This window comes from Egretta garzetta, unplaced genomic scaffold (genome assembly GCF_000687185.1).
Source record: "Egretta garzetta isolate BGI_Z169 unplaced genomic scaffold, ASM68718v1 scaffold32, whole genome shotgun sequence".
NCBI classification, from domain to species: Eukaryota; Metazoa; Chordata; class Aves; order Pelecaniformes; family Ardeidae; genus Egretta; species Egretta garzetta.
In genome coordinates, this window is record NW_009259035.1 from 1331638 (window position 1) to 1345109 (window position 13472).

At 40.6% G+C, this 13472-nt stretch overlaps 1 protein-coding gene across 1 annotated transcript in view; it reads left to right on the forward strand.

The window, feature by feature from the left end:
* The window catches only part of TNKS (tankyrase), a gene marked incomplete at its 5' end in the record, with an annotated part of 142870 nt that overhangs the window by 63386 nt on the left and 66012 nt on the right, over window positions 1-13472 (forward strand). Inside the window, one exon of the mRNA XM_035890405.1 lies at window positions 12628-12664. Within this exon, the coding sequence (XP_035746298.1) occupies window positions 12628-12664 (37 nt within the window). The remainder of the gene's footprint in view (window positions 1-12627; window positions 12665-13472) is intronic.

A 13472-nucleotide genomic window follows, 5' to 3' on the forward strand; every position in this document is an offset into this window, starting at 1 on the left:
AGTAAATTTCATCTGTTAAAGGCAATTCTGGGCTGAAATTGAACAGGTAATCTGGTGCTGAGACTGCTGCCAGTTAGCAGAACCATCCAAAAACTGGGGTGTCCATTCTGCAGTTATAGAGAAAATTAGCTTTTTGTTCTTGTTACACATTCTAAAAATATGTGGCAAAGCAGACCCAAGTGAAGAGACATTATTTTCTCAGTGATGCACTATTTCATATGTGGCTTTGCAGGTTAGTCTGTTGTCAGCCATTGCCCTGGAAGTAAAAGATTTATTTTCTCTGACAGAACACAGAAAAATAACTTCTCCTTTGAAGGCAGGTGCTCAGGTTCTATTTCATTTTTAGCAGTTACAGCAAGAAATCTTTGATAAACAACTTTTCCCAGTTTCCAGTAGATAAAAGGCAATTGTTTCTTTTATTATATGTAAAAAGAAAAAAAAAAGCTTGATAAAATTAGAGGGATGGATAGAGCAAAGTAAGACACTAACAAAAATCAGCAGCATATTCATATATTAAATCCAATACTTGTCTAAGAATGGAGAGAATAACATTTCTGTGTTTGTATTGCAACTCATGCTGGTCTTCCCTGCAAATCTGAAAGATAGGTATTTTAAGTGATTCCTTTTCAAATGATGCGGTATCCTCAGGGAGCTAGATGAGAACTTGATGAGAGTTCTAGAAATTCTTGGTCTAATTACCCAGTAAATCTTGCCTTTCATGGATTTTTTTTTTCTCTTGAAGTCATGTTGAGCTATACAGGGAAAGCTATTCCTGATAACTGGCAGGGAAAACATAGCTCCATCTCAGGAATCCACCCACTGTTGTCTGTCTGCACTACTGCAAGATGGCAGATGAGTGTTTTCCTCCTGGAGAGCTAGCAAGTCAGAGTAAAAATAATTTATGACTTATGTGCATTGTGGCTCTTACCATATGTGGCTTTATCTTCCCCTGTAGGATATTCTCTCTTTGCTAAGGTTAGCGGCAGCATCTTGGAGAAGTTGAGAAAAGGGAGAAGGAAAAGAGGAGTGTGACTGCTGAGACCCTGCTTCTTAGCTGCTGGCCAGGAATCCCACCCTAAAAGCTGAAAGTACTCTGCTTCCAAGTATGGTTCATGTTGCCAGAGGACACCTCTTGATTCTTAGAAGCACCATCTATATGTTCAAGAATGATGAGGGCTTCCATATCTAAGCATGGCCTTCTATTTGGGCCAAAATGGTAAATAAAAAAAAAACTGTCTTGACAAAAAGACTGATGTCTTACCCTGTTTGACTCCTAGATAGCCCATAGCCAGGGGTCAAGACTGCTGGTATGACTGTTGAATGCAAAAAAGGGAAACCAGAAGCTTTCAGTACTCCCTCTCTTTGAATATTTCCTTGCCTGTTCCTTTTCAGCCTTGTGTCCTTCATCCAAATCCAAAACCATTTTGATTGTGGTAAAGGATGCTATGCTATACATATACGCTAGAACTGTTTTAATGGCACAACGTCATCCAGCAGGAGCTGTCCTTTCTCTGGGAGTTTGTTCTTCCTCCCTGCAGTTTTCATTGTACAGCTCTCTGAAGACAGACCCAGTTCTTTTATAACCTGTGTTTGCTCTGCTTTGCTGAGATATGCTCAGAGAATGGCAAAAAGGAGAGTCAGTGTCAGGAAGCAAGATCTGTCAGTGATACGTCTCGCCATCTCCATCAGTAACTGGGCTCTAACAGAAATGGATAAGCAGGAATCCTAAGCTGCTGGTAGGGAAGGTACAGTATTATTTCTCCTTGATGGTATGTGCTCTCTGGAAGGAGTGGTCATAATGACTTGCTCACGGTAAACTAATACACCTAGGACACAGCAGAGAAAACCTGTGCTAACTCTTGCATGATCCTCTTTCATTTTAGGTCAAATGGAGGCTTAAAACACCACTTTTTTGCAAGTTAAAATTTAAGCATACCTCAGAGTAACTTTGAAATGAAGCCATTGGCAAAATAGGCTGGTTTGGGAGCTGCTGATAATCCTATTACCAAATAAGAGGATCATTTAAATGTATTTTCTTGGGGATATTTAAGATCATTAATGGTTGTGATGAATGAGGAATGTAGCAATACTTTTTGGCCAATTATATTTTGAAATATTTGAGGTAAGCAGAGTCTTTAAATCTAGTGAGAATTACTGAAATTAACTGAGAATGGGAAGCAGTATTTTTCCTACTTCATGCAGAACATAATTAAACTACTTTTCACTGCAGGTCTGCATAGAAACCTGCAGAGCTGTCGTGCTGAGAGTACATGCAGTTTCTATATTTCCTTTCTGGCCCGCAATGAAGAGGAAACATCTGGTTTGGAAGGTGCTTTATTCGTGGATATACCTGTGAAAGTGAAGTCCTGGTACTTAGTTTTCCAGTGCAATAGAAATAAAGTGCACATGGTGTACCAACAGTGTCAAGCTGGACATAACAGGTGACTGGTTTCCATAGAAAGGGTGTCTCCTGAACAGGCAGGCCTGTATTGCATCTGATGAAACTTTCTGTGCATAAATGAAAAATCGAAGAATGAATGCTGCTCTTTGGAGCAGCTCTTTGGAGGTGAAACACAGTGATAGTTTGGTGAACTAAAGCTTTTCTCTCTAATGAGTTAGTATCCTTTTCCTTCTATCAGCCTTCTTTTTTCCTGTAGTGCTATTGTTTCCAGTCTTTGTAGTGAAACATATTGTCGTTTAGGGCAGTGAGTTATTTTTTTTTTAAGAAATCATATGTGTAAACCTATTACGTATGAGGACTCTGGGCTTGTGTGATTTGGAGAAAAGGAGGCTGAGGGGTGACCTTGTTGCTCTCTAGAGCTTCCTGAGAAGGGGTCATGGAGAAGGAGGTGCTGAGCTCTTCTCCCTGTGTCCAGTGATAGGACACGTGGGAATGTCTCAAAGCTGCACTGGGGAGGTTGAAACTGGACATTAGGAAGAATTTTCTTTACTGAAGGGGTGGTCAAACACCCGTTCAGGCTTCCTGGAGAGGTGGTCGATGCCCCAAGCCTGTCAGTGTTTAAGAGGCATTTGGATAATACCCTTAACAACACACCTTAACTTGGTCAGCCCTGAACTGGTCAGGCAATTGGACTGGATGATCATAGTAGATCCCTTCCAACTGAACTATTCTATTCTATCAGGTATTTAACTAGCAAAGCATTTAAAAGAGTGAGGCTGGTATAAGGCACTGAAAATGTTTGCAAAACTTGAATTGTATGTTGCATTTCCATTATTCTTTCCTTGCTGGTAAGTAACGTAACCCTTCACAGCTAGACATTTTGCAATTTGGCAGATTAGATATTATTATTGCTGTATTTCCATCTTGTGGTATGTTATTCCAACAGGAGTAGCAAAAAGTGCCTGAATGTAAATAACAAATTTATTTTCCCCCAGCTGGTGTTTTAATGGATATTTTTTAGTGAGAACAGCAGTTTGCAGATTCAGATTCCGAACATTTTCCATAAATCCAAACTTTCTTTCCTCTTCCAACACACCCTTAGTCACATTGTAGGGCACAGAGCAGCTCTTTGCCAGAGCGAGCATCCAGAGACCTCACCACCACTCAGATCAGGCAAAGCTTTTTCTGAGTTATCATGACTGATAATTGCTAGTGCGCAAACGTGTTCAGAAAAGGCGTTAAGGGTAAATTTTAAAAATGAGACAAAACAAAGAGAACCGTCACTTTTAATTATATATTCTCTGTATCATAGGATCTGATGGGAAAGATAAGGGAGCGTAAGGACATATCCAAACCAAACACAGCTCTTCTTTACTCTGGGGTACTAACATGAGTCTTTCATATCAATCCACATATCCTGTTTCCAGTCATGCTGCTGGTTCCTCTCTCCCCCAGCTTTTCCTTATTTTCCAAGTGTCTTTTGATTCTTAACTGGCAAATAAAAACCCACAGGGAGGGAAAATTTTGCCCATAGCAGCAAGGCAAAATTATTTGACTTATATAGCTTTAATATAAGTGGAAAAGTGGCTGGGTTATTTTATTACTTTTTTTGTTATGGGGAAATGCATATTTTTCAAAATATTTGAACTGAACTGTTGACAGATTAGTTTCCTGTTTGGCATGACAAAGTTGTTCATTATAACAAAATCTATTACCTCTGTTTTGACATTCTTTTGGTAAGGATTTACTTGCTGTACTTTGCTTAAGTGTTGTATAAAAATGAGTTGACTCTCTCCCCACTGCCCAGTATCTCTGCTCTTGGTAATAAAGATAATGTTGTGGCATGGTTTTCTTTAACTCCCAAAATACAGCTGGGTGGTTTCATTGCTATGTGTTCCACAGGTTTGCCCTGTGTTTCCTCCTGCTACTCTGTGGCCTGGCAGGCATAGGAAATGTTTCATGTTTTTTGCCTAGGAGGTAGAGAAGTGATTTAAGTGGATTTGAGTTCCTTCCAGGGCATGTGCTTCAGGGTAAGTGTGGCGACACACGTGCATTTTTTTATGAGGTGGCAGCCTCTGTTTTCTCAAGCTTGTAGACTGTTTAGATACATGGGGCAGCTTCAGATCTACAGAGGAAGGATTGTACTGTTCAGTAAAAAAATTTAGAAGTCGGTAAAAAAATACTTTGGCACATATATACATTTTATGTGTCTCATTCATTTCTTAGCAAACACTTCTTTAAATCTGTACAAATTTTTAGTACAAAATCTGTCATGTTTTTTGTATATAAGAGAGTATAGATTTTTTTGGTTAGAATAAATGCTTCAATTTTGAATCCAGCTATAGATTTTCAGCCAGTGTCCCCAGCTTGCTAGCATGTTTTACCTACAGTGGAAAAATCAGGGAGACTGCAAAATTGAGTCTGCTAATGTTCACTTCGGAGTTCTTTTCAAAAGATTAGGTGATGGAGCATAATTTTTGGAGCTTGCTTTTATACACTATAGCTTTCCTGAGTGTTATCTATATTTTTTTCTAGCTAGTTTTCTTTATGCTTTGTGTCAATTATAAGCAGGGATTTCTATGGTTTCTCCTTAGAGAATATTCTGAGGGATGAAGTAATTTCCTTGTTTGAGGAGGTTGTTTGGAAGGACAGGGGAGTGAGCTGGCTTTTGAAAAGGATGCACTAATATGAAAGCATCTTATTTCTCCTGCTTGGTTCTGGATATACTACTCAGCTATCTATCCACTTATACTATACTCAAGTCTTTGACAAAGGGAGTTTCTTAGTCCTTTGTCTTTCTTTGGAAAGATTTCCTCGAAATCCCGGAGAGAAAAATACATATTACAGAAATGAGAAAGGAGTAGTTGCTGAAAAAATGGAATAGCACAGTTTATTAGTTATTAATGTGGAGCATGGCTAGAGTAGTGGGAGTTACAGTGGAGGCTTGTTTTTGCTGATAGCTGGAATTAATACAAGAAATTAATGGAACAGGGAGAGCCATGGGAATGTTGCCTTTGCATTAGGCATGAAGGGGTGGGTGATGGGGCTCAACAGCTCTGGAAAAAAACAATCAGCTTTCCTTTTCCATGTGTATTTCACAAGACATCTCATGAGTATTGTACTTTGAAAAAATGAGCCTCGACCCCTTCAGTTTTTCCTTCTCACCAGTGTGTGTTGTATTGCAGAAGGTTTGGATTTTCTTCCCAGTCTTTTGAAATTCTGCAATTCTTTTTCTTCTTCCGATCTCAGTCTGAAGACACGACAGGTGAGTGGTGGCGTGTCTTCAAGAAAAGTATAGCATTCTGAAATAGCGCAGTTGTATTGAAAATAATATTTTTCACACTACAAATAGAAAAATGGATGCTTGCATGGTGTTTATATGAGTAGCACGCACTAATGTGAGCAAATTGAAACTACTTGTATAGATATGCTAAAGAGAATGAGTTGTAGGGTCTGATAGCATTGTTGAAGGTAAGATGACTATATGGATTACCACATGATGGGTAGTTTTAGGGATGGTTTTTTGTTGCTTCATTGGGTTGTTGACTTTAATTATTATTATGGTCTTGCAGTGTGTGTCATGTCCTTTCACTGCATGTTCAGGAAGATTCCTCTGTTTGACTGCTGTGATTGACTTAGCTCCATCTTTGTATCTTACGATTTAAGAGTTACGAAACTTGAAACCCTCTGACAAAGGGCCTTTTTCATCTTCCTGCTGCTGTATGGTGAAGGAAATTTGATGGCATTTTCAACAAATAGGTCAGCACCACTGAAAAGAGCTCCTCTGAGAAACAGAAGTATGTTACATGCCAAATGTAAACTTAATGGTGCTATAATTGCATGTGCACCGAAGACCCGTTTTGGTATACCACCTAATCCTTTTTAGTGACCAAACCCCATAACATACACGCAGTTTATACTTAGCTATGAAGTCGGCATTTAGTAACTGCTCTATCTTATGTATGCTTATGTAACATATGTATTTTGAATTCATGGCTTAATAGACAAGAACCTCTTCCATCACTTAAGACCCTAGCAGAGGTTTTGCCAATCTGCGCTATAGAAAGCTGCAGATTTCCTGATGTGCTGCTTCCTGCCAGGCCTTAGGAGAGATCCAGCTTTCTGTTTCTAAAAGACTAAATCAGGAATGCTCTGGATTCGAGCTCTGTCCACCTAACAAAGTTATTTTGGGTAGGATGCTGCTAGCTCAGTGGTTTGTAGCCAAAACCAAATTATGTTTGCTCCTTTCTTTAATTCCCACCCTACTTTAAAACATGTCCCTAAAAGTACTTTGCCACTAGCTGAGCCATTTTCAATTGTTAAATTTCTATTTCAAATGGCTAATTTCAATCCACATACATGGTTCCTGACTCATCTCCAACATAAGAGGCAGAGTTAAGGTACCAAATCTTTTCTCCTTGGTAACATTCCCCTTTGTCTGCAACGTGTTCTTGGAGCCATTATCTCCTGAGTTGCTTTTCTGTCACACTTGCATATAGTGAAGTTGCTTTGCTGTTTTTCACCTGTGACAAGAGCTTAAAATTAGGGTCTTGCTGTGTTCCTGGTCGAGCCTATTAGACAGCCTATAAAGTCAGCCTATTTACTTGTAAGAAGCAGCTGAGTGGAGAAGTGCAAGAGGCATAAAGAAATTACCCCAAACAAGTGGGACATAAAGGAGCATAATAATAAAATCTGAAGTTATTTTTGTTCCTCTTCCTTCTCATGTGTTTCTTGTAATTCTTAGTTATAAATGCCTTTTCTCAAAGGATATTATTTCAACATATATGTCTTTTTTTATTCTTATTATTGTTGAAGTTGGTTTGCTGTGTCAGGCAATTATTCCCACAACCTTGTGCTTTTTGAATGGTAAAAATACCTTGCTCTTATTTAACTCCATATTTTAGTCTCACCTTTTGCTTTACTTCCAAGAAAAGTTAAATGGGGAAGAAACAATTGATGAGTATTTTAATGGAGTGATTGAACCCTTCGAAAAGCAGCTATATTGAAATTAAAATTCAAGTGTGCTAGAAAAACGGTGTTTAAAAAAAAAAAAAAATCAAAAAAGAAAACACCACCTGCCCTAAAAAAACCCCAAAACCTAGTAGTCTGTCACAAGCACTAAAAGCCTCATGCTCTGATTGTAAGTTGAATATTTGTTTAAATATTTAAATATTACTCGAAAGATCACAGTGGATTAAAAGGGATGACATATGTGGATTTGGGCTCATTGCTCGCTCATAGATCTGTGAAGTCCTGGAGGGTCAGAAAAAGGGTATATTTTAATTTATTTCTCCAGCATTTAGTTCTTTGCTAAACTCTGTTTGGATTCTGGTCCACAGATTACTTTCTTTGTAGCAATGCCAGCTCAAATGCAGAGCCTCCATTTCTTCTCCCTCTTCTCCATACCATTTTGCCCAGGCTTTTCATTCTTGGGGACCTATTTGGGTGGCCCCGGGCTGAGCTGGATGAAGTCATGAATCTGAGGGAAAAACTAGTTCTCAGCCCCCGAGCTGCATCAGGACTCTGATCCTGTTTTCCCAGCAGCCCCATGCATTCCTGTTCTAGCAGAGTACCTCGTTGGAAGGGCACCAGAAACACTTAAATGAGGAACAAGGAGAGATTCTGATACCCGCTGTCTCTACCGCTGTGCCAGAGAGCCCATGTCCACTGTGTTGCTGGATAATTGTGAATGCTTATTTGAAAAAAAATCTGCTGGGCTGTTCACAAATCCTTGTCAATCTTAGCGTGGGACATGTATTTTCAAAAGTGGCAGTTCAGGTTTTTGGGGTAGGCAGCCAAATTCTGCACATGGTCAAAGTCAGATGTAGAGCTGCTGTATTTTTCTAATGGAGCAAGATTTCACCCCTGACTTCCCATGCTGCTAGGCCTGCAGCTTCCAAGAAAGAAACAGGAGGTCCTGAAGAGATTGCCACCTGGGAAGTTAATGAGTCGAGCTCAGAGGGACTGAGTACTGGCACATGTTGCCCAGGAAGGTTGTGGAGTCACTGTCCTTGGAGATACTCAAAAGCCTGGACAGGCTGCTCTAGGTGGCCCTGCTTGTGTAGAAAGGTTGGATGAGAGGGCCTCCAGAGGTCCCTTCAATCTCAACCATTCTGTGATACTCATGAATCTTCTCTCCCCAGCCTGTGGCCGTGATTGCATGTTCATCAGGCTCCTGTCCTTTTGCTGCATATCTCAGAAGTGGGGTACCATTTGCTAGTGTAAAATTTTTCACTGTTTATTTCAGTTACTTTCATCTGCTTCACTTGGATTCAAAGTAGCTGCTGATCAGCTGTTGTCTCCTGCAAGGCAAAGTCTCCTGTCTTCCACTGATACCTCAGTTGAGCTTCCAGCTATTGATCTGCTTAACTGTCAGGAGCAAGCAGCCACTGATGTCTGATAGTTATGGACATTTGCTGATAATCAGCTACTGCAAAATGCAGCTATGACCAGGTACAGCAGTGCCTGCATAGCGGGTGGAGCTGTGGTCGCTGTAGTTCACAGCAGCTTCTCAGAGGTCTTGGAGATAACTGGTTTTCTCCTGGGAGGGGTCAGAGATAGGACTAGCTAGCTGCCTGGTGGTAGCTGTGTTTTGAAACAGTGACTGGCTGTGGTTACCAGCGGTGACCTTCTAGTTCCTGCATAAATGGAGCAGCAGTGGGAGCTGGGGGCGAGTAGAGAACATCATGGTTTAAAGGATGCTGGGCAAGCTGCAAGCAATGAACTTCATCAGATGCAGTCAACGCCAGACACTGGGCAGTTTCTGCTTACCTACCAGCTTTTGCTTGACAAGATGGGCACAGGGATGCTGCTTTGATACAGCTCTCTGCTCCCCGTTTCACACCCTTTATGTCCTTGCCCTTAGAAATTCCCAGGCCAACTGTCTCTGGGCTACCCAGCATGCGGAGGTCAGCAAGTCCAGTGCTCTCCTTGGGGGCTGCCAGGCTGAGAAGTGGCAGCCTTTCTGGGCTGCTGCTCTGGGCTCTCTTGTATGGAGAAGGGAGGCATGCCCAGCAAATTCTCACCTACCTGGTGTGGCAGGATGCATCTGGTGGTGTGGCAGTGTGTTGTTTGAGCCTGCCATGGAACACAGAAAGGACGGTTTGAACCGAGATATGGTGGAAGGGCCAAATAGCAAATAGATAAAAATTGTTTGCAGCCTTGTATTTCAGTTTTGGTCTTCCATGTCAAGGTCTAACAACATTAACTTCCACAACTCTGGCAGATAGGCTTTGTGCCATCTAAAATATTGCTGCCAAAAATCCTCTGTATTGACACTGTGATCGGAAGGATGTTTTTCTCTCAAAGCTAGGAATTGCTAAGAGATTTGGAAGTGTAATTCAGGCTGTTACCTGCGCTTTGTTCTGCAGATGCCCTTTTGCAAAACTATAAATCCTAACCTGCCCAAAGGAGCTCTTTAAGTGATGTTATTAGCTTGGTTCAAGTCAAACAGTTGACGTTCTTTGAACAGAAGTATTATGTGAGGTTGATGGTCTGTATTCCTGTACTTCAGCTCAGAACTTGAAATTCATCTCTGCCACGAGCACGCATGGTTTGTTTTCAAATGCTTTGCAAATGAATATTTTATTAGGTAGCTGTGGCCAAATGCTGCAGGATGGCCTTTGATATGCTTCGTAGCCAAGCGGCTTTAGCTTGGTTGGCAGAGCCCTCTGGTGGGAACGCAGCCTGTGCCAGCAGAAGCTGGTCCTGTGGGCATTACCACCCACTTCTCCCAAATGCCACCAGCCAGCCCTCTGGCTCAGGGACATCCCACCAGCTGTCTGCTCGAGTGGTCGAAGGGTTCCCCTGCATCCCGTTCCTAGCCAGGAGAGCAGAGCACTGCGGAGCACACTTGGCCTTTTTTAGCGAACCTGATGGTGTGCTGTAAGTGCCTGTATAATTTTAGGTGTTGCTTTGCAAAATGTGACGTCTCTTTGAGAGGAATAAAGTTAGCCAATTACAAGATAGTGTTTTCCTAATCCATATCACAGTGTGGGAGAGCTGTGATGAATTTCAAGAATTGCTTGTATGAATTTCAATGGTATCTGTAAATACCTTTTTAAAAAAGTACCACTTAGTAAAAGTAACTGATTTACTTAGGCATACAGTGGGACATTTCTAAATCAAGAGGCACAGCCTTCCATTTCTGTTGGTCAGTAATGCTTTTGCTAATCAAGGTATTTGAGGAAAAGGCTTTCGTGTTTTGAAGTATCAACTTACTGAGCACGAAGGAAAAATATTATTACACTTGTCTAACCTAATAGTATTCAAAAGCCTGGTTAGGACTGCTAGATGCATTGCCAAACCAGAATGTGCAAACAGGTCTTTTAATCTGATTAGGTCCCTAAAGTGTTGACATAATGCAGGCCAATAACTTTCCTGCAGGAAATCCAGCTGTTTGAGATTATTACTACTGCATTACTTATGGAACAAAGTGTCTTTTTTTCCCTCATAACATGATGGCCAGAGCTTTTCACTCACCGTTGATTTGAAACACTAACAACTGTGCCCAGTATTTTATCTTCGTTAAAATAAAAAAAGAGGTACGTGCACGATGGCTTGAAAAGGCAATTGCCTGTGTAGGGCAGGAACCCCTTCTGTTGAAGTTGGAGAGTGGTGGCAAGACAAAGCTGGTGCAATATTTTTTTTTCTGTCATTTTACTTGTTTCATGATCAAGTTTTCTTTAAGACAGACATATAAATTCTTCCAAAAGCTAAATTAACCTTCACAGTCTATATTTGAAATGCCCATTTGAGTTCTTCGCGTTTGTGTTGAACTCATCTGCTCCGTCGCTGGGGTTCAGCACCACAGAACAGCTTGGTTAAAAGACCCATCATGTGAGGGGCAGTCACGTGGTGGAACTCCTTGCTGCAGGTTCTTGTGAATTCCCAAAGCTGAATATATTTCAGAAAGCATTTAAACACACTTGTGAAAGGAAAATTCACCAGTATGATGAGGTGCAGATACTGCCTTTGTCTGAGGAGTCCTCAGCTGCAGCCAGGGGGATGGGGTGAGAGGACTCAAGCCCTCCTCCCGCAGCCTAGAGAAGTTCTTTGTTGAGGGACACTGTTTCCAGAGGAGCCTTCCAGTTTACCTGCAGTCCAGTCTGGCATGGCCCAACAGCTTTCCTCACCTGTAATGAGATTTTCACTGGAGATTTATTATAAATAGACATAGGAGGCAGCATAAAGGTTTTTTTCTTTCTTGCAGGAAAGCTTCATCTTCCTGTTTTTCTTATAGCGTTGTGGTTAGAGGCTTTAATTCTCTGGCAGGCGGTGTATGGTATGTTTTTTAAGCCCTGCATTTTTTGGCTCTTAGGATACTCTCTGCTCTGTGACATCATGAAGCTGCTTAAAAGCTATTTTTCTAATTTCCAAATTGAAATTCCCTTAAATTTGTATTGCGCAATGTCATCGTGATTCAGCTTTGTAGAATACAGCCTTACTTCCACAGGTCTTCTTGTTCCATGCTCTTTTTAAGATATTCACAATTGCGCAATAAAATTCACAAAAGTGCAATTTTAATCCTGCAACGCAACAACCCTCCCAAGTTGTCTTTTGTAACTCAGGATTTCAAATGTAAATGTTGCTTTAACATTACTCGTGGTTACCTCTAATCTCAGAGTCTCGTAACAAAATCTCTTGGAGAGTTCATGCTCTTTTGTCTGTGCTTTTTATTCCAAATGCGAATTTCTTGGGAAGTGGCTGATGATATAATATTTGAAATTCTTTAAATAATCACTGCTCTTCTGAAGAACTTGGTGAAGTCTAATATTACCATTCAAACAGGCAGGTGAGAGCTTTGGAGATCGGTAATTTGTACCTTTTAAAAAGCCGCACTGCCTCGCTTTTGTCTCAGAATTTATTATGCTTCCCAAGTATAATGTGACATACTGAATAGGGCAGGGGGTGGGGACATTGTCTTCAGCTGACATGCTGTTATCAGCGGGACTGTGTTTCTGGACACAAGATTTTGCAGTCATTGGTCGTCCGAAGAAAGCCTTTCCATCTGAGGATTGGACAAGAAGATGCGTCAATTTGCTGCCCGTCTCCAAGGTACTGGTGATGCTGCCTCCACAAGCTGGCTAACGTCACAGCTCCATCACCCAGCGGGGTGTGGGCTTTTTTCTCCTCTTCTCCGTTTTAATTCTGTATTTGCTTCCTACTGCATTTCTTAATCTGTCTTCTGCCAAATGCTAACAGCATGATATTTTGCAATCATTTAGGTGAATACAAGAAGGACGAACTCCTGGAAGCTGCTAGGTGAGTGCTGCTTAGAATATAAAGCATATTTTGGGGGTGGAAGCGGGAGAGGAAAAGGGATTTTTAAAACAGTAATGTTTTGTCACTGCCTTTCCGTGAAATGATGCAAACAAACCGTTTCATTAGCATAAATCTCTTCGGACCTTACAGTCTGGTACAAATGGAAAAGCCTGTTTATGTAATTGAAATCCCCCACTATGGTGGTTATAAGGTTAATATTGAGTTTTTGCTTTAAGCTGCTTAAATCCTCTTTATCGTTTTGTGACTGTTCTTTTTAGGAGCAAATTAAATATTGGATTTTTTTCTTTTCTTTTGGTTTTTAGTGCTACCTTAGGATATATTTTGAAAATAGGCTTTATCAGAACAGAGCATAAGGAAGCCTATACAAAAGGTGTAAAGTTCAGTCGTATATTCCAAAGATGCTTTCATCCTTCCTTCTGACAGCGCAAGACCGTTTTATATAGACTGTTAACCCCTCTAAAAAATTTCTGAATATTGGTATGTAGTTGTTTCTAATGCTATGGGCCATATGCTATGAAAATGTATTTAATTTAGAATATTTAATTCAGCAAATGGCTTTTGGAGGATCTGTAAAATTAGATAAAGGAAATATAGGATGAGGTTAAGGAGAGAAATTAATAGATGTTTTTGCATGATCTGCCAATTTAATATTATTTTCTATATTTACCTTTGGTTTTGAAATGCTCAGAAGATCTTTTAGCCATCTGACATTCTCCCTGGAAGAGTACAAATTTCAATATACTATACTTTGATATCCAGCGCCCTAGCAAATGTTTTGCAAAGAGCT